The sequence below is a fragment of the Heteronotia binoei genome, chromosome 3 (assembly GCF_032191835.1).
Source record: "Heteronotia binoei isolate CCM8104 ecotype False Entrance Well chromosome 3, APGP_CSIRO_Hbin_v1, whole genome shotgun sequence".
In the NCBI taxonomy this organism is placed as follows: domain Eukaryota; kingdom Metazoa; phylum Chordata; class Lepidosauria; order Squamata; family Gekkonidae; genus Heteronotia; species Heteronotia binoei.
The window spans coordinates 95,749,405-95,774,459 of record NC_083225.1 but is presented as its reverse complement, the minus strand read 5'-3'; the positions used below and the strand labels follow the sequence as shown (position 1 = coordinate 95,774,459).

Sequence of the window (25,055 nt, the reverse complement as noted above, 5' to 3'; positions counted from 1 at the left end):
ATACCTTGTGACCAGTGACGTCTTGATGGGAAATCTTCTGAGATATAAATACCTTTCTTTTGACCCAGGCTTAATACAATAGTCATTGACACTCACATTTTGACATTTTACTGTTTTATTGCTTTTGCATGGTCATGCTACTCATATCAAAGGTTTGCTCAATTTGTTAATTTTAATTTTTTTTTTACCATTTTGCATTCTAAACCACTCCCCACCAAATAATTTTACTATACTGTCATTGGTTCTTAAATTTGTACCAGTTTGCATTCTGAGCTACTGACTACCAGCTACATGCGGCTTTGCTCACTGTACCGGATTCCTCGTCTGAAGTATGCTTAGAGAGTGCACGAAAGCTTACATTCTGAATAAAACTAAGTTGGTCTTAAAGGTACAACTTGACTATTTTGTCTTGAGTTTTAGTATGTGTAAAGTTGGATTGAATAAAACGGATGGCCGATAGCTCTCCAGATTTTTTTGCCTACAACTCCCATCAGCCCCAGCCAGCATGGCCAATGGCTGGGGCTGATGAGAGTTGTAGGCAAAAAACATCTGGAGAGCTACCATTGGCCATGCTGGCTGGGGCTGATGGGAGTTGTAGGCAAAAAACATCTGGAGAGCTATCATTGGCCACCCCTGGAATAAAAGGTATTTTCAAGTTTTTGTAAAATGTTTTGAATAATTTGTATTGTGAATAATTTAAGTGTGTGCATGTTTAAGAGTTATATGTGTTACAGCTGATGCCAATTTACTGTATTTGAATGGAAGCATTGCAATCACTCGGTCTGAGTGTTTGTGAACGCCAGCCATTTGCATGTCTCGAAATGACTGTAATTTGAAGAAATGGTAAGCCAGCAGTTTTTTGTGGTGGTGGAATGAATAAAATGGAATTAGGCATTTATTTACATACTGCGCATTTATTGTACAGCATCCCAAAAGTGTGCATGCCTGAAGAAATCTATCTGGGAAACAGCTTGGTTTGCTAACTCCTGTCTCGGCAATCTTGCATGCAGGCATGGCTCGGCGAAGTGATTTAATGAGACAAATGCCTTTTCCAAGTTGGCCAATGGGGCAGTGGAGGCTTCAAGAGTTGCACAATATGAGGGAAAGAGCCGCATGTGACTCCCGAGCCGCAGTTTGGCTACCCCTGCTATAAGACATAGATAGCCTAGTAAATTTTTATTCACGCAAGTGACTTTGACATGTGAGATAACCCAGTATAGCAATTTTAATCAAAGTCTGAGATTAAATGGTTAATTTTTTAAAAAAAATTCTGATCTGCTATGAAACAGCCCCACTGAAGAAGATAACAGTGGTTACCCAGACCTCATTGCTGGTGGCTCATTGTATTGGCCCATTTTCAAGGACCCACTCCACCACCCCGTTCTCTGCCATTTGGGCCTTGAGGTCCTTTGCAAGGGCAGCAAAGCCCTTTGGATGTTGGACGCTGCCCTATTGTTGCTGGTTGCTAAGGGGGCTCCATAACAGTTCACGCTTCAGGGCCTCCTGCGTATATTTACCTAAAGTAAATCCCACTGAGTTAAGACTCCTTTAAAATATACATGGGATTGGATAGAGCCTTAAGTAGAACAAGGCCAAATACTGGAGCTGTATCAATTACATTGGCTTCCAGTGATGCTTCCTAGCTCTGGTGAAAGGGTACTGGTTGTATTCTAGAGCTGAAACTAAATCTTAGATTTAGTTGATTCACTTGCTTTACTGCTGTTTTCATCAGTTATGTTTTGATTTATTGCTGATTTGCACTCTAATTTTATGACTTAAATTTTGTTTGTTAATCATCCCAGAAACCTGATGGCTGAAGGAATGCAAATGCCCTATTACAACCACAGATTACTTCCACATTAAAGACATTAAATTGTTTAAATTAGTTTTCAGTCAACAAAAAGCAAAAATAAAAGTTAATAACCAAGGTTTTATTGGTTGTTCAATGAACCACAGAAATATTGTACAGATTTTTCTTCCAATAATTTGAATGTAAACCACAGCTGTCATCCAACATGTTATGACTTTTGATAAATCATTCTTTCAAACTAGGAAAGTACCAGTGTTTCAAATACTTGTGATGTTACATCTGTTTAACTAGAAGCGTTTCCTACTGAGTAACTGAACAACACACACACTACACACCCAGATTTCCAATCTTTCACAACACGATTACAAAGCTATTGAAAATATAAATCACTGCTACCAAAAATAACTCTGTCACAGATAAATCTGAAATGATCCAACACCAGGGAACAGTTTTTAGTGAGGAAGCAATTAATTTTATGACATATCAAGGACAAGTGTTAAACATGAAGACATTTTCCTACTTATCACAATGCTGGAAATCTTATTCTGCGCATGCTTGTTAGCAGATTATAAAAATCACCCTTCCAATCTACAGCAAAGGCGTATAATTTGTTTGCCTCTGGAAAACATACTTATACTGAATATTGTTTCTTTATATTTCCAAATTCAGTTGAATTCATAAAAATAACGTTGAAGGGCCACGTGTAAATTGCAAGTTGCCTGTTGCTGCCTATGGAATGTTAAGTAATCACAATTTCCCCCTTAATTTAACATTCCGTTAAATTGTTGGTTGTACAGACAGTAGGCAACCACTACATTTTTACCCTTTAAACAAAAGCATTTACGCTCAGTTACAGTAAGTGGGATATGGGGAGGATCCCCTCATGTTTAAAAATGTTTTCTAAAACCACTAAAAAACTTGAATTTACAAAATAGTTGATAAAAATATTCCTCTGAATTGTACAAGATGGTGGTACAAGAACCACTGTTTTAACACTTTGTACCAGATGCTACTCAGATTTTGCTTCTTTCTCTCCATCTGCGTCAGATACTGGAACCTGAAGAGAGGGATTATTGTTATTATTATTAATTAACTTTATAAACTGCCCTGCCCCGGAGGGCTCAGGGCAATGTAAAATATAATTAAACATAAACAATTGAAATCAATAAATAGAAAATGAGTTAAAACTAATAAAAGCAGTATAATTCCTCCAGATAAGTGATGGCATACATATAGCTTCGCTCCCTCTGTAGGGTAGATCACATATTGGGATTGGTAGGTCAGCTGGAAGCCATGGTAAGGAACCATTGCTGTCCTCAGCTGTATGCTTGGTGGAAGATCTCCATTTTATATGCCCTGTGAAACTGAGCAAGATTTCACAGAGCACAGTAGAGAGTTTCACCAGGCCAGGGCCAAAAAAGCCCTGGCTCTAGTTGAAAACTACCAGACTTCTTTTGAGCCAGTAAGTTTTGATCTCCTGAGTATAAAGCTCTCCAAGGTGCGTATCAGGAGAGGCAGTCCTAGTTACTTTGCTCCCTGACTGTTGAAGGCTTTAAAGGTCAAAAACAAAACTTTGACGCAGATCTGGTATTCAGCTTGGAGCCAGTGAAGCACGGCTCAAATATGTGCAATGGGTCAAGGACAGATACGTCATCCAAAAAGGCCTAGAGCCGTTTAGCCACTGTCTCTCAACTACCTTACCTAGAAACGGGAGAAGAGAAAAGGCTAACAGAAGCTTTAACTAAAATCTATAGTAAGTGCCCTTGTGCTGCTTTTTGAAGGGTAATTTGAGCATCTAGTGCCAATGCTGGCTGACCCCTCCTTTCCCTTCTGCTTCATCAATTCCAAGGCCTGAGACTTTATAAGTACGTGGCATTCATAAATAACAGAATCTTGGGCACAATTCGTACCTCAAAGTAAAAACTTGTAAGTCTTTGAGGTGCCACAAGATTCCTTTTATTTCTGCAGCAGACAAATATGGCTACTCTCCGGCATCACAGCTTTTTAAAAACAGATCATACTCTAGCAAGCCTTTAAGATTTTACCTCATCACTTTTTGCTTCTCCATTTTCTGTAGGCAAATAATCCTTCACTTCATCTTTCTTAATCTCTGCAGCTTGCTTCCCCTTTGGTCCTCTTTTCCCTTTGATTTCGGCTTTCTTTTCCTCAGATTTATCCTATAACAAATTAAAATAAACTGTTAGCATCTGGTCTCTACAATCACCATTATGAACAATTAATCTGACAGACTGGAAATAAAAATATTTATATATAGTCAAAACTGTACAGGATCGTACAGGCCATTTACCAGTGAGATACCTTTGCAAGTTAAGAACATAAGAGAAACCTCGTTGGATCAGTCCAACACTCTGTCACACAGTGGCTATCAGAAGATCTATCAGCAGGACCAGAACACCAGAAGCATTCTCACTGTTGCCCCCCAAGCACCAAGAATACAGAACATAACTGCCCCAGACAAAGTTTTCCATCTGTACTTTGTGGCTAATAACTACTGATGGACCTCTACTCCATAAATTTATCCAATCTCCTCTTGAAGCTGTCTAAGTTTGTAGCTGCCGCCACTTCCTGCAGCAGTGAATTCCACGTGTTTACTCTTTGAGTGAAGAAGAACTTTCTTTTTTTTCTTCTGAGCCTACTGTTCCTTAATTCCTAGAATGCCCACAAGTTCTTGTATTGGAAGATAAAATTACCTTGGGTCATTAAAACTGAACCATGTCAACAAAAATAATTATTTTAAACATGAAAATGAGTTATTCCAAAACTGATCAGAGCCATCATTTTATCCATGAATCTTTGGTGAAACTGGCTAAAGAAAATCTTGCTTGCTAAAGGTAACTTTCTGTTTGTTGAATATTTAGTTGCAGCACAGCTACTAGTAATACCATGGAAGCTTGTAACTGGAATTCTAAAACAAAATGGTAGGAAGACACTCACTGTTATGAGTGCACTGCTTTAAAACTGTAAGTGGAAGCGTACATGGAGAACACCTGATCCAAATTACAAAATGTGTGTTCATGCAATTTTACTGAAATTTTTATACAGTGTTACTTATATGAAGAAAAAAACCCAAAACGGTGCAGAGAGAAATGGAATATTTAAGAGTTATACAACACCTAGACGTTTTGTGTTCAGCTTTATCAGGGGAAATCTGACAACAGTTCCAGTATATGTATGGGAACAGAATGAAAAAGAATCTAAAAGATTATCCTGATGAAGCTGTATACAAAACACGCACGAGTTGTAAAACTATTAAATATTCCATTTCCCTCTGCATCATTTTGTTTATTTTCTGCATTTTGCCTTGGCTTGCCCCCCCCCCCTTTTTCTTCATATTAGATATAAGACAAATCTGTAACAGAGCTGTAGCTGTACAAAGGGGATATCAACTGGAGAAAAGCCACACATTTAAAAGGTGCTAATGAGTTAGTTATAGGGTTGCCAAGTCCAATTCAAGAAATATCTGGGGACTTTGGGGGTGGAGCTAGGAGCAAGGTTGTGACAAGCATAACTGAACTCCAAAGAGAGTTCTGGCCATCACATTTAAAAGGACTGCATACCTTTTAAATGTCTTCCCTCCATTGGAAATAATGAAGAATAGGGGCACCTTCTTTTGGGGCTCATAGAATTGGACCCCCTGGTCCAATCCTTTTGAAACATGGTGGGTATTTGGGGGGAGAGGTACTGGATGTTAAGCTGAAAATCTGGTACATTTACCTCAAAAAACAGCCTGCCTCAGTCCCAGATACCCACAGATTGGTCTCCATAGGGAATAATGGAGTGCCCAGCAGACATTCCCCCTCACGCACTTTCTGCCTCCAAACGGGGGGGTGGGGGGATTCCCTGCCCCCACCTGGGGATTGGGAACCCTAATTAGTTAGCATTAGTAACAAATGCTCCAGAGTGACCAGTATACTCTGGGCAGCATAAATATTGTGCTCAAGTGTTCACATACTTCACATACATTGTCCTTAGTTCATACGGTAGGCCAGTAGCATCCCCCTGTTTGGCTAGATCCAACAAAATGCAAACAGTGCAAATTCCCCTTAGCCCTCAATTCAAACCAAGGCCATACAAATTTCAGTATTTTCAAGTAGGTTCTCATTTTGTATGCTTTCTGAGGTTTGATTTTACAAGTTTTATGATGAACAAGGTTTATGCACTCTCCAAAGGTTTACTGGCTTTGTTGAAAACTGTTTCTGTTCTGAAACATTATTTTTTTTATTTCTCTCTATCAATGCAAATGAATGACAAAGTATAGATGAAGCTGCCCTAATCAGAGTAACATTGGCCCATCAATGTCACTGTTATGTGCTGACTGGCAACAGTTCTCCAGAATGTTTCACATCACTAATTGGCAATTACCAGGGACTGAACCTGGGACCTTCTGTATGCAAAGACCCAGGTTCTACCACGAAAGATCTCTGGGTGACCTTGGGCCAGCCACATTCTCTCAGCCTAAACTACAGGGTGGTTGTTCTGAACATGGAGAAGGGAGAACAATGTTATAAGCTACTTCAGACCCCCATGAGAAGAAAAGCTAGATATAAACAAACAGGATGAAAATAAATAAAAACAAAATAATACAACCCCAATGAGAATTTGGTTACCATTATATTTACATGCAAACACTTTTTACATTTGGAAGAGATTCTGTGGAATGAAGGAATTTCCTTACATCTGTAACTGCATAAAACACTGCAGCACAAATGCAGTACATATTACAAACAGGAGTTGCAAAAGTATTCACATCTTCAGACAAGTTCAAAAGCAGCAAATCTAGCATGCCTAATTTTTATTTGTGTATGTATACAAATGTGTATTTAAAAGAAAAAAACCCCTTACCTTTGAAGCTGCCTTTTTTGGCTTGGTTTCAACTTTGGCAGGAACAGGTTTCTGGAGGAAAAAACATTCATTTATTAAGTTCTCCCTCAAAATAATAAACAATAAAAAGTGAGGGGAGGGTCTCTACTTACAGCTGACAGTCGTGCTGATCGCCTCTTAGGCTAGACCAAAAAGAAAGATCATAAATTTACCTCAGTACATATCTAGATTAGAAAGTGATACTCCAAATATGCCTATGGACAGATCACAATTTTAAAATCTATAGCAAAGGAACATTTTTCACAAAGTATTTATTCAGAGATGGGAACCATTCATCTCGAATCAACACAAAGCCTTTAAAAAGTATAAGAGTAGAGGCTCTGTCGTGTGCGTTAATTTTTAAAGAACAAAAATTATTAGGGTTTGTAGAATCTTTCGGGCTCAAGTGCCATGTTCTACAGGAGAAAGTTTTCCTTCCAGACATTTCATTCTCAGCTGCGGAGAACATCCTCAATGGCGTTGCAGCCGGAGCAGGCGCTCTGACCTTCTTGGCTGCTGTGCATTGAGTGGCCACTGAGGATGTTCTCCACAGCTGAGAACAAAACGTCTGGAAGGAAAACTTTCTCCAGTAGAACACGGCACTTGAGCCCGAAAGATTCTACAAACCCTAATGATGTTACCAGCCATGAAAACCTGAAATCTTTGAGAACAAAAATTAATTATAAAGCTATGTATTAACTTTTCCTCCCTTCACATTGTACATATATTATTTTGTAGCACAATTTTTTTTAATGGACCGGTTCCTCCAAATCCTCACAATACCATCAAACCAGTCAATACGCACCTCTTCTTCAGCAGCGTTAACCTGAAAAGAAACATATACTGTTAGGAAAGCGGCAATCCCGCATGCGCACTACCCTACAAGAGGCCTCAAGAGTAGAGCTGTGACGTCATCGCGCTCACGCCCCCCCCCCTTCCCGCCGCTATGTTCAGATTTCGAACCTGAGACTGTTCTCACCGTGGACGTTTGCAGAAAGTTCCATAACTTAAAACCCTGCGCGCGGCTCACAGCTCGGCCTTCGCGCAGCCTCTCGTGAGGGAAGCACGAGACTGGCCGGACAAAATTCTGAGGGACAGCGACATCGCGGCCATTTACAACCGTCACTCCTTCTCCCCCTCCCCAGATTTATTATATTAGCGCCAAATTGTGGGTCACCGAGTGTGCGGGGGGGGGGGATGCGGGAGAAATATCTTCTATAAAGTCAACAACAAAATAAACTGGGGAGGAAGGTGATTTTTAAGGGAGAAGCGCGCCGAGTCGCGCGTTAAAGGGACGCGTGCGCTCGTCGCCAACCTTTCTTTTCGGCATGACGGAACAAGTGGCAATGCCGGACGGCGACCGTCAAGCTTTCCTTGATTTTTTCCCCCCTTAGCGGCACGTAGCGGGACAGGAGCGCTTGTTCTCGTAGCAGAAGCAGCAGCTACTGGTACTTCTCGCGTCTACTAGATGCTCGCCTCTCTCTACTGCGCACAGACTAGAGCCCGCCCGCTTACCACCCCCCCTCAACTCCTTCCCGCAACCATCCCAGCAGCGCCAGCGGCATAACAGGATCCAGCCGGATTGCGAGGAGGAGGCGCGCGCGCGCGCATTCCGTGCCGCGGCCGTTTTACTTTTCTCCCTCCCCCGCCTACTACCCATGCGTGTTGCTATTGGACTGGCAGCTTTCGCGGGACTGTTTTTAAATCACAACAGCTCGTCCCATTTTTCCACAAAGCATACGGCAGTCCTCACGATAAAACATAATTCGAGTCTAGTGGCACTTTTAAGACCAACAAAGTTTAAATCCTGTTTATACGCTTTCGTGTGCACTTTTGATGAATACACGAAACTTATACTCAGAATTGAACTTTGTTGGTCGGCGCCACGATTTAGACTTCTTTCTACAGTGGTCGCTGTGCCGTATGCGCATGCGGTGAGACTATCAGAAGTACTGCTAATGGAACAAAGGGGCGTCGTGCTTGCTGTTATGTGCGCGTGCGCGGAGTGAGCCCGAGTTGATGTATTGTTTAGTCGGAATCTGGGCTTTGATTACTGTGGGCGAACTGGCAGCTTTTTATTTCTCCTTTCTTTTGATTCATTGACGTGGGAAATGAGCGAGCAGCGAGTGGAGGCAGAAAGCACGACGGATGCCGGCGCTTGGCTGCTTGTGCTGAGCTCCGTGTTCTTGTGCAACCTACTCAAAATTCTTTTGCCTTCCTGTTCCTCTGTAGTAAGTTGTGTCACCTCCGCCGGTTTTTCTTAACACCGATTGTCCATTTCGGTTTGTTTAGTGTTTCAATAGAGTAGAAGATTCCTTCCGCACCAACGGCCCGGGTTGGTGTGGCTAGAGCCGTAGCTGAGGCTGGGTGGCCCCTCACAACGCTCTAATTTTATCGTTCTGTGTTTGGAAGTTGACAGTTACTTCTCTCTCTGTGCTGTTCCGTTGAGAGTTTCATTTGTGTGGATTTTCAGTGATTTCTCTACTGGAATTTTATTTCTCAAAGCGGCCTTTTTAATTATTGTAAATATAGGGCATGGATGATTTTTAAGTGGCTGGGGAAGGCGAGGGTTGCTGGAGAGGAAACACATTATAGGTGTCTGTATGCCTATGCTACAAGTCTCTGAGCCAAAATGGAGTTTTGCAGTGTTTGGTGTTGAATGGCAATTTAAATACCTCAGAAACATGGTGGAAATAGGGAAAATCTGTAGCGTACAGTTATTCTCAGTTATAAGCTGTAAGGGCAGGACAGGAAGAGACAAGTTATTACTGTTGGTTTTGTGATGTACATCAAAGACAACATAGAATCAAATCAGTTCAAAAACATCTGGGGACTTAACTCCCTGACAGAAGCAATATGAGTGGAAATACTGGGCCTTAAGGGTTCCTTAAAAGTAGGGTTGTACAATCGCCTACCTGATCAAACCCTTGAGGCTGATCTCAAGATGGTGAAGTAAATAATGCTGGTGGCTAAAGCAAGTAATATACTGGGAGACTTCAGCTACCCTAAATGTGTGGAATCATGCTGCAGAAATTAGATTACTAGACATCATAAATGACTGTGTACTAGAACAGTTGGACATAGAGGCAACCACAGGGGTAGTGATCTTGGACTTGGTTCTGAGGGAGTCTCAAGACTTGGTGAGAGATGTAGAGGTTATTACACTAGTTGGAAACAGTGACCATAATGCTGTTAAGTTCAGCATTCATGTCAATGGAAAGTTACCCTTAATGTCCAAAACAGTAACAATTGGTTTCAAAAGAAGAAACTTTACAAAAATGAGAATAGTAAAAAGGATGCTGAAAGGGAAACACAAGAGAGTAATATCTCTAGAGGATGCTTGAAAGCTATTTAAAACTGCATTAATTGAAGCCCAAATAGAATGCTTTCCACAGGTTAGAAAAGGCATAGCCAAGTCAAAAAGAAGACCTGAATGGTTAATAAGTCAAGGAAGCTATAAAAAAATGAAGAGGCTTCTTTTAAAAAGTAGGTCTGTCCTAATGAATTGAACTGAGCGACTACAGACTTGAGCAAAAGAAGTGTAAGTCAGTAACTAAGCATGCAAAAAGATTTTGAGGAGCAGGTTCCTAAAAACAGAGAAGCTTAATGATTTTTACTTCTGTTCACTGTGGGAAAGTGTAGGACAGATATCATAAGAACATAAGAGAAGCCATGTTGGATCAGGCCAACGGCCCATCAAGTCCAACACTCTGTGTCACACAGTGGCAAAAAATTTTATATACACATATACACTGTCGCTAATAGCCACTGATGGACCTGTGCTCCATATTTTTATCTAAACCCTTCTTGAAGGTGGCTATACTTGTGGCCGCCACCACCTCCTGTGGCAGTGAATTCCACATGTTAATCACCCTTTGGGTGAAGAAGTACTTCCTTTTATCCATTTTAACCTGTCTGCTCAGCAATTTCATCGAATGCCCACGAGTTCTTGTATTGTGAGAAAGGGAGAAAGGTACTTCTTTCTCCACTTTCTCCATCCCATGCATTATCTTGTAAACCTCTATCATGTCACCCCGCAGTCGACGTTTCTCCAAGCTAAAGAGTCCCAAGCGTTTCAACCTTTCTTCATAGGGAAAGTGCTCCAGCCCTTTAATCATTCTAGTTGCCCTTCTCTGGACTTTCTCCAATGCTATAATATCCTTTTTGAGGTGCGGCGACCAGAACTGCACACAGTACTCCAAATGAGACCGCACCATCGATTTATACAGGGGCATTATGATACTGGCTGATTTGTTTTCAATTCCCTTCCTAATAATTCCCAGCATGGCATTGGCCTTTTTTATTGCAAACGCACACTGTCTTGACATTTTCAATGAGTTATCTACCACGACCCCAAGATCTCTCTCTTGGTCAGTCTCTGCCAGTTCACACCCCATCAACTTGAACCGCATCTGCCACGTTGATGCCCACTCCCCCAGCCTCAACAGATCCCTTTGGAGTTCCTCACAATCCTCTCAGGTTCTCACCACCCTGAACAATTTAGTGTCATCCGCAAACTTGGCCACTTCACTGCTGACTCCCAACTCTAAATCATTTATGAACAAGTTAAAGAGCATGGGACCCAGTACCGAGCCCTGCGGCACCCCACTGCTTACCGTCCTCTACTGCGAAGACTGCCCATTTATACTGACTCTCTGCTTCCTATTACTCAGCCAGTTTTTGATCCACAAGAGGACCTGTCCTTTTACTCCATGACTCTCAAGCTTTCTAAGGAGCCTTTGATGAGGAACTTTATCAAAAGCTTTCTGGAAGTCAAGGTAAACAACATCTATTGGGTCTCCTTTGTCCACATGTTTGTTCACCCCCTCAAAGAAATGTAACAGGTTAGTGAGGCAAGATCTTCCCTTACAGAACCCATGCTGAGTCTTCCTCAATAACCCGTGTTCATCAATGTGTCTACTCATTCTGTCCTTGATAATGGTTTCTACCAACTTTCCCGGTATTGAAGTCAGACTGACTGGCCTGTAATTTCCCGGGTCTCCTCTGGAACTTTTTTTAAAGATGGGGGTGACATTTGCTACCTTCCAGTCCTCAGGAACGGAGGCAGATTTCAATGAAAGATTACAGATTTTTGTTAGAAGATCCACAAGTTCAACTTTGAGTTCTTTCAGAACTCTCGGATGTATGCCATCCGGACCCGGTGACATTAGTTTTTAATTTGTCTATCAGTTGTAGGACCTCCTCTTTTGTCACCTCAATCTGACTCAGGTCTTTCAATACCCCTTCCAAAATTAGTGGTTCTGGGGTGGGCAAAAAGTTCTCATCTTCCACAGTGAAGACGGAGGCAAAAAATTCATTTAGCTTCTCAGCCATTTCCCTATCCTCCTTCAGTAATCCTTTTACCCCATGGTCATCCAAGGGCCCCACCGCCTCCCTGGCTGGTTTCCTACTTCTAATATATTTGAAGAAAGTTTTATTGTTGGTCTTTATGTTTTTTGCAATATGCTCTTCATAGTCCGTTTTTGCCTGCCTGATCACAGTCTTGCATTTGATTTGCCACAGCCTGTGTTCCCTTTTACTAATCTCACTTGGACTGGTTAAAGGAGTCCTTCTTACCTTTTACAGCTTCCATTACTTTGTTTGTTAACCACGCAGGCCTTTTCTTATGCCTGTTTGTGCCTTTCCTAAGTTGTGGTATGTATTTTATCTGAGCTTCTAGGATTATAGTTTTAAATAGCATCCAAGCTTCCCCAAGGGTTTTGACCGTATGTACCTTTCCTTTCAGTTTCCTCCTCACATGCCTCCTCATCTCAGTGTATTTACCCCTGAGATGAGGAGGCATGTGAGGCATATCCATGCCACAGATCCTATTTTCAGAAAGGTAGTCTGAAGAACTGAGCTAAATTAAGGTGACTAAAGTTGAAATTCTACACTTATTGGAGAAATGTAAAACCGAGAAGTCTACAGGTCTTGATGGCATACATCCAAGAGTTCTTAAGAAATGCAGATGTGAGATTGTTGATCTAACTTGTATATGTAACCTATCATTAAATTCAGCCCCTGTGCCATTAGAAAACTGGAAAGTAGCAAATGTGACACCAGTTTTTAAAAAGGGGTCCAGAGGTGAACCAGGAAATTACAGCCTAATTTCTATCCCAAGCAAATTAGTAGAAACTGTAATCAATGATAGAATTGTTAGGCACATAGAGGGACAAAGTCTGTTGAGGAAAAATTAGCATGGCTACTGCAAAGAGAAATTCTGCCTAACCATTTTTTTTGAGATCATTGAGAAAATGAACAAGTATGTAGAAAACAGTGATCTGGTAGACACAGATCTGGGCTTTCAAAAGGCTTTTGACAGTCTCTTGAGTGAATTTAGTCTCTTGAGTGAATTTAGCAGTCATGGGATAAGAGGGTGGGTTTTCTTATGGATTAAAACCTGGTTAAATGACAGGAAGCAAAGAGTAGGAATCAATGGACAGTTCTCCCAATGGAGGGAAGTAAGCACAGGGGTTACACAAGGTTCAGTATTGGGGCCAGTACAATTTATTCATAACTTATCTGGAAGTAGGGGTGAATAGTGGAGTGCTCAAGTTTGCAGATGATGCAAAATTATTCAGGATGGTGAAAACGAAGGCTGACTGTGAAGAACTCCAGGAGAGCCTCCCAAGTTGGGTGAGTGGGCAACAAAGCGGCAACTGAAGTTCAGTGTTGGTAGGTGTAAGGTGATGCACATTGGGACAAAAAAATCCCAACTTCAAATATAGGCTAATGGGGTCTAAACTTGCTGAGACTGAGAGGGGGAAAGATCTTGGGGTTGTAGTGGATTGCTCAATTCAAGTGTCAACCCAGTATGCTGCAGCTGTGAAAAAGGCAAACTTTATGTCAGGGATTATTAGGAAAGAGATGAGAATAAAACAGCTGTAATGCCCCTGTATAGATCCATGGTTTGGCCTTGTTTGAAATACTGTGAACAGTTCTGGTCACCATATCTCCGAAAGGACATTGCGGAATTGGAAAAAGTACAGGTGGAGGCAACCAAGATGATTAGGGAGTTGGAGCACCTTCTCTGTGAGGCAAGGCTGAAGAATCTGGGACATTTCCATTTAGAAAAGATATGACTGGGGTGGGGGGAAATTATTATGCATGGGGTGGAGAGAGTTGACAAAGAGAACTAGAACTTGAGAGCATCCGATGAAGCTCATGGGCAGTAGATTTAGGATGGTCAAAAGGAAATACTCTTTTTCACAGAGGGTGATTAAAATGTGGAATTCGCTGCCAGAGGATGTTGTGATGGCCACAGGAATAAACATCTTTAAAAGGGGATCAAGAGATCAATGACTACTAACCATAGTGACTGAGGGGAAACCTCCACTTTCAGAGGCACTAATTCTCTGAATCTCAGAGCCAGGAGGCAACATCAGGGGAAGGCCTTGATCTCTATGTCCTATATTCAGCCACCCAGAGGAACTTGTTGGCTACTGTGTGAGATGGGATGCTGGACTGGACGGACCACTGGTTCGATCCAGCAGGGCTCTGATGTTATAATAAACCAAGCAAGTTCAAATGTGTAAGTGAAGTCTTTTCAACTAAGTCCTCAAAATGGCTTACAATAACTTTAAAAGTTCAACATCAGCTGTATCTCTCTGTTCCCAATTTACTCACAATTGCTGAGGGAAATGCTCTAGCTCCTCTCAGGACAAGGAGGAGCCTAGCCTAGGTGTTGCTCTGCGTCTGTTGATAGTTGTTTGGAAGGTAGGGTCTCCATCTGCTTTTGCTACTTGAGAGGTTGTGATTATATCTGAGGAGAAAACAAAAAATTCTGTTCCCAATTTACTTGCAGTTGCTGAGGGAAATGCTCTAGCTCCTCTCAGGACAAGGAGGAGCCTAGCCTAGGTGCTGCTCTGCCTCTGTTGACAGTTGTTTGGAAGGTAGGATCTCCAGCTGCTTTTGCTACTTGAGAGGTTGTGATTATATCTGAGGAGAAAACAAAAAAATGATTGTGCTAGCAGGCTTTACCTAGAAGATAGAGTGAAATGGTGGTGGGAAAACTGGTGTGTGTGTAATTTACAACCATGTTCTTGGGTTGTTAGATTCTGAATTCTTAACCTATAGTTTCAAGAGCTACTGGAAGAGCAATATAATGTAGTATTTAGCAAGTAGGAGCTTGTTCCTATATTTAAGATCAATGGCCCTAAGTCTTTGAGTTGGGATCTTCAGTTGATCATATGTAAGAGCCCCATGGCGCAGTGGTAAAGCTGCAGTACTGCAGTCCTAAACTCCGCTCACAACCTGAGTTTGATCCCGGCAGAAGCTGGGTTCAGGTAGCTGACTAAAAGTTGACTCAGCCTTCCATCCTTCCGAGGTTGGTAAAATGCGTACCCAACTTGCTGGGGGGAAAGTGTCGATGACTGGGGAAGGCAGTGGCAAACCACTCTGTAAAAAGTCTGCTGTGAAAATGTTGTGAAAGCAACATCACCCCAGAGTCAGAAACAACTGGTGCTTGCACCTTTACTTAAAAAAAAAAAGCTAAACAAATCTTGAGAAAGTAAATTGCTTTATAGATCCTTGGCATAAGGTTTAAGAATATAACTCCGTTTATGTATAGGGGCAAGATACATGGGGAAGGGACTGATGAGAAGCTGGTCCTGCTGGCTAATACCAAGCTTGTTTCTTATATTAAAAGCCTTTCTTGAAAGTATGATTCGTGTGTGCCTATATGTGATTGCTACTTTATATAAAATAAAGTTCCAGCAATTTCTTATTTTTAAATAAAGCAGATACACTTCATTTTAAAGCAAACATATAAGCAAACTATTTAGGCATCTTTCTTTCTTTGTTAGATATCAAAGTTGCTACAGAAGGATGTTGAGCAGGAATCACAGATGAGGTCTGAAATTCAGAACATGAAGCAAGAACTTGCTACCATTAGTATGATGGATGAATTTGCCAGATACGCCAGATTAGAAAGAAAGATTAACAAAATGACTGACAAGCTTAAGACTCACGGTAGATATCTGCTTGTTTCACATTCACATTTTTGTTAATTGTCTGTCAGCCCTATTGGTAGACCTTTTCACTTTATGTAAATTTTTTCCAAGACTGGCTCATTATGAAGTTCATAATACAAAATAGGATTCCTTCAAAAACCTCTGCCCTGTCACTTTGTGGACAGTGATAGGATTGATACAATAATCAATATAACACGTTTCTATATGTGTCCTTTGTTAACTTGTCAGGAAAACAGACACACAGACCTATTCAGCAGGCTGATTTTTATTTCTTCTTTTGCCTCATAGAATTCTTTTAGAAATTGAAGGATATACTTGTGGAACAGTGGAAATCAACTAACTATGAGGATCCAGTAATAATGCAAATGTCTTGTTTATGTTCAGGGTGGGTCCTACAGTATAATGCATCCCAGTTTTTCCTTGCCTAGTGGTTAAGAAAGAAGTACAGGAGTCTCCAGTTTAGTGCCTGTGGCTGCTATGGTGCCTGCTGACACATTTCTTGGTGCTTGCCAAGAGTTTTTAGAAAGTGAGCAGGGCCAGATGTTACTTTTGTCCAGCAAGGCTTGTGGTAGGCCACTGGAAACTTGATCAGCTATTCAGAGTATTATAAATGTCCTTTGGCAGTAGGTACCACCAGAACACCAAGGGTCTTTGCTCTGAGACTGAAGGTAACCTGCATCAGCCATAATGTGGCTGGCTCTGCTTCCTGTGATAGCTATTTTGTGGCTGTGTTGAATCAGAATTCCAAAGGTGCCCACAGGCTGAAAATGATTGGTGGCCCCAGTCTAGCCTGTTTAAATTTACTAAAACTTTCAAAAAGGGCACCAAGTGAACAAAGATTTGTCAACCATCACAGGATTTCATGCACATAAGGTCATACTTCGAATAAAATTTTGTTGGTCTTAAAAGTACCACTGGACTCAAACTTTGTTCAGGGATCATTGCACTCATTGACTAGAAGGTCTGAAAATAGGTGTAATTTTGACTGTGTAATTGGATTCTGTCTGTAGTATTTTCCTTATAATTCTAAAACTAAAAAGGTTGAAGACCTTTTTATAGAACTGAAAATTCATAAAAGGGAAGGACATGGAATATTGCTGAGGCAACCTGCCCTTATCTCTGCAAACATATGTAAGCTTTATGACTGGCCTAGACTTATTTCTATCAGTTGAATTTATTCCCATGTTGTAATGTTTTGGATTACAGACAATGAAATTTATTTGTAATTAATTTGCTTTTGAATTGCTATGTGAGACAGATTACTGGAAAATACATATATACATGTGTAAATACTCAAAGCATATTTTTTGTAAAATGCCAGCGACCTTGGAAGACTTAAACTTTAAATATAATCCTTTCTTAGGAAGTGCAATAGTATTTTTTTGTCAATTAGAAACAAAAGTATATATATCTTGTAGAAACTATACAGATAAGAATATATGTTTCTTTTAACAGTGAAAACACGAACAGCTCAACTTGCAAAAATAAAGTGGGTAATAAATATCGTCTTCTATATTTTGCAAGTAAGTAAAACTAGACTTTCCTGAAGTATACATTATTTTTAAAAGAATATATATTATGGTAGTAGCTAATGTCCCCTCTAAGCTGTGGAGTCTTGTGTGCAGAAAGTACTTCCTTGTGTGCAGAAGAAGTACTTCCTTTTATCCGTTTTAACCTGTCTGCTCAGCAATTTCAGACAGGTTAAAACGGATAAAAGGAAGTACTTCTTCACCCAAAGGGTGATTAACATGTGGAATTCACTGCCACAGGAGGTGGTGGCGGCCACAAGTATAGCCACCTTCAAGAAGGGTTTAGATAAAAATATGGAGCACAGGTCCATCAGTGGCTATTAGCCACAGTGTATGTGTGTATATAAAATTTTTTGCCACTGTGTGACACAGAGTGTTGGACTTGATGGGCCGTTGGCCTGATCCAACATGGCTTCTCTTATGTTCTTATGAAAGTCTACTTTGTGAGCTACTAGCATTAAAGTTTTGAGCTACTATGTAAATTAGTTTGCTCTGGGGCCATTGTTCATGAGCTAAGGCAAATGTGTGAGACAGGCTAAAAAATTGTGAGCTAGCTCGCACTAACTCAGAGGGAATACTGGTAGTAGCTTTTCATAATATAAATTAGAAATAAATTGAACATGTCTTTTAACTATGTACGGTAATGGATCATTTTATTTTGTATTTATATTGAAATTTTGTATTAATAAAAGATATTCAGGAAGCTACCATAGTAAATGCTGGTAAAAATGGAAAATATAGATTGAGTCTGATTTTTATAACTTATTTGTCTTCTTATTTTTCACACTGGTAGATAGACTATTAATCTGGACTGCTGTGAGGCCCTGTGATGACTTGTGAAACTAGGACTTTTGCCCAGTAGGCAGCCAGCTCGTCCATTCTCTGTGTTACAGACAGTGCTTTAAGTCTCTTATTTTGATGGGGAAATTAGCTAAGAGACTTGGTAGAGCGAATTGGGAGCAAAGATCTTTGCTTTCAATAATACGGAGTTCGGGTTTTCAGCCAAGAATCGTCCAAGCAATTGAATTTTTTATAGTGTTTACTTAGAATGTAGCAAAAGGATGTATACACACACACACACTTAAGTTATACAAGTAAACAGAGTCTAAGAAAAAATAGAGGTTATCGATAGAGGAATTCAAGGGTTGTTGAAGCAGGTAATATTCACCTGATCCAAAAGAGGAGACGTCCGTCCAAAGGAAAAATGCACGGAGAGGAACGCAAACAACCAGCGTATCGCGCCCTATAGACCCAATTACAGGAGTAACGAGTGGTACAGACTGCAAATGGTGCCCTACAGAATGCACACTGAGGTGGGGTACTGACCCACACTTTATAGGGGTAAGGAGATGGGGGTCGGAAGTTACAAACGAGTCTTTGATGCTTCATAGATGGCTATCTTGAATCACTGTGTTGGGAAACTTCACACATTTCGCTAGGATGATAAGCTTGGAGGAAATGCATCATTTGTTACCGGTTTTTGTCGGACACTCGGAAAAGGGATCAAAGACTTAAAGATAGGATCAATCAATTTATGCATAGATTGGATTTTAGCAAGATAGAGGTGATAGACTGGAGGAAGAGATATTTGACAAATTCCAGAAGATCAGAGTGAGAGTACTACTTACCCGTAGTTCCCATGTCATTATGCATCCCATTTGGGGAGAGCCGCTGGAGGGGGAATGGGTGAGATTGTGCTGAGATACAGACTGCAGGCGCCAACCAAACCAGGCTCTCTACTGGGTCCACTCTACCCATTTAGATGGAGTGTTGTCTTGGCCTGTCTTTGGTCGGACTCCATTTTGTTTACCAAGAATAGAAGACCCTCTCTCTTTCTATTTGCACTGGGGTACTCCGTTTATATCAGGAAGTGCCTCTCAGTAACATCTGACTCTGCTTATTTTTGTTGTTCTTATGAAAGTCACACATGCCTGAAGAGGAGGTGTTAGAGGATGAGTCCATATGCCACACCTGGGAACAGATAAGAATTTGTCCCATAGTTAAACCAGTTTAGACTGAAAGTAGGGGTTCAAATGATTTCATTCTACTTCATACATAACAGTACCTGGCAAAGAAAACAGACACTGGAAAGAAGGTTCTAGGCTGACTTTATCTCATTTTTTTTGTATGGAGTAGCATTTGGTAACTTGAGGTTCAGCATACAGTCTGAAGATACAGCCCAGTTAACTACATCAGAAACAATGCTACAGGCTACTCTAATTCTGCCTCTGGCAACCAATCGGATGCAGACATATTCCATGCAATGGACTTTGGGGAGGTCAGAAGTCACAGCGGAGCAACAAGACTTTCTCTGCTAAATAGCTCGTAAATGCCTCATAGCTAATAGTCCAGTTCCAGTAACCTTTAATGGCATAGCAAGGATAACGTGCAATACAGTTTGGTAGTGTAAAAGACAATATAAATACAACTTTTTAGCTAATAGTCAATCTATTAGAACTTTGAGCATCCCCTGAAAGAACATAAGAGACCTGATTACCTTAAACAATTGAATTGGACGAGAGCTTGAAGATACATTGGAGGCTGCATAGTAATCTCTCTTTTTGGCCTTCACTGCCCTCTCATAGGATCTCATAAACGTCCTATAGGGTGTTCTTGTAGGCTCATTGCGAGCATGACACCACAATCGCTCTAGTTGTCTAAGCTCCTGTTTCATCTCTCTCAGCTCCAAGGTGTACCAAAGAGCTAATTTAGAATGGTAGCAAAGAGGACATAGTGGGGTGATCTCATTTAAGACCTCTGATGAAAAATGGTTATACCTGTCCTTGGCCACCTATTTAAATTTTAAAAATCCAGTTTATCCACCCTGGTCACAACAGGGAATGCCATCTCCTGCAAACCATGAACTGCAGGTGGCCGAGGGTAGACTTTAGAGATCTGGCACTAGTGTTTTCTGTGGGAGAAGTCTTAACATGTGGGTCAAAGGGGCAACGTTCTTATCTTGTAACAGTGATTATGAGATTGTAGAAGTTGTTTGCAATATATTTCTGCGTTGTGTTCTTTAAAGATAACGTAGGCAAGTAGAACGTAGCAGACCACATGGAAACTGAAATATTAATGGTGCAACTATGTTAAACAAGCACTTATCAGTTTTTGCAGTTAGTCATGTAAATCTTTTTTATTCTAGGCTGCTTTAATGATCTCACTAATTTGGAAATATTACTCAGAACCAGTTACTGTTCTTCCAAGCAAATGGCTAGCCCCATTAGAACGTTTTGTAGCTTTTCCAACAGGAGTAGCAGGTAAGATTATAGCACTTTTCAATTTTTTTAAAAAATGTCAGATATATTTCCTTTCCTTTCTTAATAATAATACATGCATTGAAAAAGTTTCTGATATTGCAGTGCTCCTGGATTTCCCAAATTCCCAAGCAGTTATCTGACACAGTAATGCTCACTACAATTCCCAGTGCTCGCCCGCCTAAGATGAAAAAATGCAGACTTGGCAGTGGCTGCTATCTGAGCCTCCATTGTTAATGAAGGCTCCAATAGTACCCCCAGACTTTTGACCCTGTGCGCCGCTGTCAACGGCGCCCCGTCAAAGACTGGTAGGGGGATTTCCCTTCCCGGGCCACAACGACCCAAGCAAAGGACCTCTGTCTTTGCCGGATTCAGCTACAGCCCACTCAGCCTAAGCCACCCAGCCACCGCCTGTAGCGCCCGGTCCAAATTTTCTGGGGCGCAGGCAGGCCGGCCATCCATAAGTAGATAGAGCTGGGTGTCATCAGCATACTGATGACAACCCAACCCATACCTTCGGGCAAGGGGGCGCATATAGATGTTAAACAACATCGGGGAAAGTACCGCCCCTTGAGGCACTCCGCAGTCAAGCGTGTGTCTCCGGGACAGTTCGTCCCCAATCGCCACCCTTTGTCCCTGACCATCAAGGAAGGAGGAAAGCCATTGTAAGGCCAGCCCCTGAATCCCCGCGTCGGCAAGGCGGCAAGCCAGCAACCAATGGTCGACCGTATCAAACGCTGCCGACAGGTCTAACAACATCAGCACCGCCGAGCCGCCTTGATCCAGATGCCGTTGAAGGTCCTCCACCAGGGTGACCAGCACTGTCTCCGTCCCATGGCCCGGGCGAAAACCAGACTGGCAGGAGTCAAGGACAGAAGCATCCTCCAGGAAACTCTGTAGCTGCAACGCCACTGCCCTCTCAATAAGTTTGCCCAAAAAGGGCAAATTCGAGACCGGCCGATAATGTGCCAATTCGACCGGGTCTAACGTTGTTTTTTTCAGGAGGGGATGGACCACCACCTCTTTAAGCGCTGATGGAAAATGCCCCTCCAATAGGGATCTATTTATGATATCCCGCACAGGATATCTCAGCTCCCTCTGGCAGGTCTTAATAAGCCAGGAGGGGCACGGGTCCAATTTGCAAGTTGTTGGGCATGCAGATAGGAGGATCTTGTCAACTTCTTCCAGGCTGAGAGCACTGAAGCCGTCCAGAACACGATCCGAAGACAGGCACGGGGCCTCAGGTTCGCTAACTGTATCTAATATGGCAGGGAAGTTGGAGCGGAGCGACGCGATTTTATCCGCAAAGAAATTCGCAAAAGCCTCACAGCCAATTTCCAATTCGTTAGAATTTGGTCTGCCCTGTGGCAGTGTTGTAAGAGTCCGAATTATATTGAACAGTTGTGCCGGGCACGAAGTTGCAGATGCAATCTCGGCCGCAAAGTATGTTTTCTTTGCGGCCTTGACTGCCATCTCATAGGACTTCATAAACTCTCTATAAGATGTTCGAGTCGCTTCGTCTCGAGTATGCCGCCATTGCCTCTCTAGTCATCTGAGTCCCCGTTTTAAACGCCGCAACTCCTGGTTATACCAAGGTGTCGGCTTTAAACGAGGGTGCAGAGGACGCCTAGGTGCGATCTCATCAATGGCCCTGGAGAGCCTGTCGTTCCAAGACTCTGTCTTTAATTGTCTTAGCCATAGAATGAAGGAGAAAAACGGTAAACTTTAAACACATTATTTTCTTCTCAAGTCAGTTCCCAAAATTAGTAGTAGAAGGGTGTTTCATTATTGATCTTCTGTGCAGTCCCACCATTGGATAGGTTTTTAGCTCTAAAAACCTCTGCACTGTGCAACGGAGCCAGAAGCTTGTTCCCACTCAGGGACCATGTACTCCTGCATAGCTGTGCCCCCACCCTCGGTTCCTCTTTGGCCACCAAGGGAGAAGGTTGTGCTTTTTGTAAGCCTCCAGCTACAGTCATGTTCATGAGGAATTTCTCCAAATTTGCTGAAGCAACTTCTAAGTTCTTTCCCTGGCACAGAAAACCAAGAAAGAGCAATCAAACATGATCATTTTGGCCATGTTCTTCCCTACATCAAGCTCTGAAAAGGAGCACTTGTTGCATTCTTTAGATATTAAAAGGACATTATTATTTTCCCTCAAGAATGCTGAAGTTCCTCAGGGAATAGGGCCCTGTCTGCTTTAATGGCCCTAAGAGAGGCAGGAGAGGATCATCTCAGATCATGACCCAATGGATTGTCAGGGCCATTGGGGAGTTTTATGGTCAGTCCAGGTTACCATGCCCTTTAAACATCCATGACCATTCCACTAGGGCAGTGGCTTCTTCAGCAGTTTTTGTGGTTGGAGCGTAATTGATCTAAAGAGCTGTCTCATGGTTGTCTGCACACATATTCGTGCATTAGTACACTTTGGGTCTTTCCTACATAAATGCAGAAGTTTATATTTATCCCTGTTAAAATTCATTTTATTGGTTTTAGCACAGTTTTCCAGCCTGTCAGGATCATCCTTTATGCTGACTCTGTCTTCTACTGTATTTGCTACCCCTCCCAATTTAGTATCATCTGCAAATTTAATAAGCATTCTCTCTATTCCTTCATCCAAATCATTTATGAAGATGTTGAACAAAACAGGTCCTAGGATCTATCCTTGAGACATTCCACTTGTCATTTCTCTCCAAGAGGATGAGGAACCATTTCAGAAAGCACTCTTTGGGTGCGATCTGTGAACAGTTACAGATCCACTTAACAGTAGCAAAATCCAAACTACATTTTACCAACTTGTCAACAAGAATAGTATGTGGAACCTTATCAAACACCTTACTGAAATCAAAATAAACTATGTCTACAGCATTCCCCTGATCCAGCCAGGACAAATTGGTTACCTTTTTGATAGTGAAAATGAATTATAGTAGCCATCTTGTTCTTGGCCAAGCTAAGAGAATGCTCCCGATGCATGGACCATTTTAGATTATAATGAAAGAGAATACCCAGGTATTTGAAAGATTTAACTTATAAATTTATCTTCCATCGATCTTGCAGACAGAACTTCTCCATAATTTAGAAACTACCAAAATTTTAGTCTTATCAAAATAAATAAATGAGTTCTGGTTACAGAATGAAATAAATGCTAATAGGGAGTGCTTTAATCCTACTTTAGTAAAAGAAAGAACTGCTGCATCATCCACATATAATAAGATTGGAATTGGGGCTGAGTTTAATTTGGGAGCGTGTCCATCAGTTTTAGCCAATTAGGAGAGGGAGATCTGAAAGGAACAAGTTAAATATAGAGGGGGCTAAAACGCAACCCTGCTTTACGCCCTTGCTCACAAGGATTTTTTGAGTTAAGGAGCCTCTGTCATCAAATCTAACCTGACAAGTGTTAGAGAGATGAAATTCTCCGAGCAGGGAGGGCCTTTGATCAGGTGGGTTGAGGTGTCTCCCGGCTCATGTCCTCACTGCCGCTGCCAGCACTGCTTCCTTGATGTCGGTAATGTCCTGGCCGCCAGATCCCCGGTGCCCCCTCCTACAGTGCCAGGCTCTGGCTTGGTGTCGGTGCCACCCAGCTTCACCATGCCCCCACTGCAAGATTCTGCTGTGGAAGAGAAATGTGACTAGCTTCCCAACCCAGGCACATTCGAGGAATGCCATCGCAAATGCAAAGAATTATTCCCCATCCAGATGGAGGGGATGAAGCTGACTGTGATAAGTTTGATACCAAAACTGACTTTACATACACAACAAACATATGTATTTGGGTTACTGATAATACTATTGAATAACAGTACATTTTTCTTTTATTTTCAGGTGGTGTTGGCATTACATGTTGGTTGGTGGTTTGCAACAAAGTAGTGGCCATTATGCTTCACTCTTTCAGCTGAGGAAGAATTCTAATTTCAGTCCATTATCACAATTAAAAGTACTCTTCTGTTTTCTTTGACTGTATTCTTATGACTTCACACCAATTGGTTTTGGTACAATATCCCATGAAAGGAAGGGCAAGGCTTAGGGTAGAATGATAAATTATTTTATTGTAAGTTTTAATATTTATATATTGTCTTATGTGTAATATTCAAACTTAGAGTCTTTTAGACTTCAGTTGTTTTACTTAATGGTATTGTTTCTCATTAGCATTAGTGAACATGATACTTGTTACTGATCTTGTAAGGATATATTAAAGGTAAACAATAGTTTGCCATGTGTATTCATTTGCACTGGAAGAAAGTAAAGCTTTGTAAAGAATGGCATTTTAAAGTTTATAGTTTGGTCTTCTGATCTGAATCTCTGCATATTTTTCTTATATTGAAATGTCAACATTCTCTTGCTTTTTAACCTCCAGTATATGAGGCTGGATGTTCTCTTACTTTCTGTGCTGTGTGTCTGTTTCTTGTGTTGGATCTGAACAGCTTTTTCACAGAATATTGCCCAATTCTTATTACCGCCACTGCCCCGCATGGCTTTTATCTGCGTAGGCCCGTTATCTCCAGCATATCTTTTTTTGGTAGTGAAAGGAGACCCTAGCTCCTTGTGCCCCAATTTTTTTTTTTAGTGATCCCTGAATAATATCGAAAGCAAACAAACTGTTGATGTG

At 41.4% G+C, this 25,055-nt stretch overlaps 2 protein-coding genes across 2 annotated transcripts; one reads left to right on the top strand and one right to left on the bottom strand.

The window, feature by feature from the left end:
- Positions 1–1,910: 1,910 nt before the first annotated feature.
- On the bottom strand, positions 1,911–8,355 carry HMGN1 (high mobility group nucleosome binding domain 1). Its single transcript, XM_060234250.1, has 6 exons — positions 8,007–8,355; positions 7,497–7,517; positions 6,805–6,834; positions 6,674–6,724; positions 3,856–3,987; positions 1,911–2,867 (listed from the first exon to the last, which is right to left on the bottom strand). Exons 1-6 carry the CDS (start codon positions 8,019–8,021, stop codon positions 2,820–2,822), a joined length of 297 nt encoding a protein of 98 aa, XP_060090233.1. The 5' UTR covers positions 8,022–8,355; the 3' UTR covers positions 1,911–2,819.
- A 269-nt stretch (positions 8,356–8,624) lies between these two features.
- On the top strand, positions 8,625–24,711 carry GET1 (guided entry of tail-anchored proteins factor 1). The gene is made up of 5 exons (XM_060234247.1): positions 8,625–8,922; positions 15,496–15,661; positions 17,119–17,186; positions 20,338–20,452; positions 24,272–24,711. The coding sequence occupies exons 1-5, from the start codon at positions 8,803–8,805 to the stop codon at positions 24,343–24,345; spliced, it is 543 nt and encodes a 180-aa protein (XP_060090230.1). The 5' UTR covers positions 8,625–8,802; the 3' UTR covers positions 24,346–24,711.
- The last annotated feature ends 344 nt before the right edge of the window (positions 24,712–25,055 follow it).

Coding starts and splice junctions, on each gene's coding strand:
- HMGN1 (XM_060234250.1), bottom strand. Junction 6,835..7,496: donor TTAACGCTGCTGAAGAAGAG/GTGCGTATTGAC, acceptor TTTTTGGTCTAG/CCTAAGAGGCGATCAGCACG. Junction 3,988..6,673: donor CAAAAAAGGCAGCTTCAAAG/GTAAGGGGTTTT, acceptor AATTTGTTATAG/GATAAATCTGAGGAAAAGAA.
- GET1 (XM_060234247.1), top strand. CDS start 8,803: ATGAGCGAGCAGCGAGTGGAGGCAGAAAGCACGACGGATGCCGGCGCT. Junction 8,923..15,495: donor TGCCTTCCTGTTCCTCTGTA/GTAAGTTGTGTC, acceptor TTTCTTTGTTAG/ATATCAAAGTTGCTACAGAA. Junction 17,187..20,337: donor TCGTCTTCTATATTTTGCAA/GTAAGTAAAACT, acceptor TTTTTATTCTAG/GCTGCTTTAATGATCTCACT.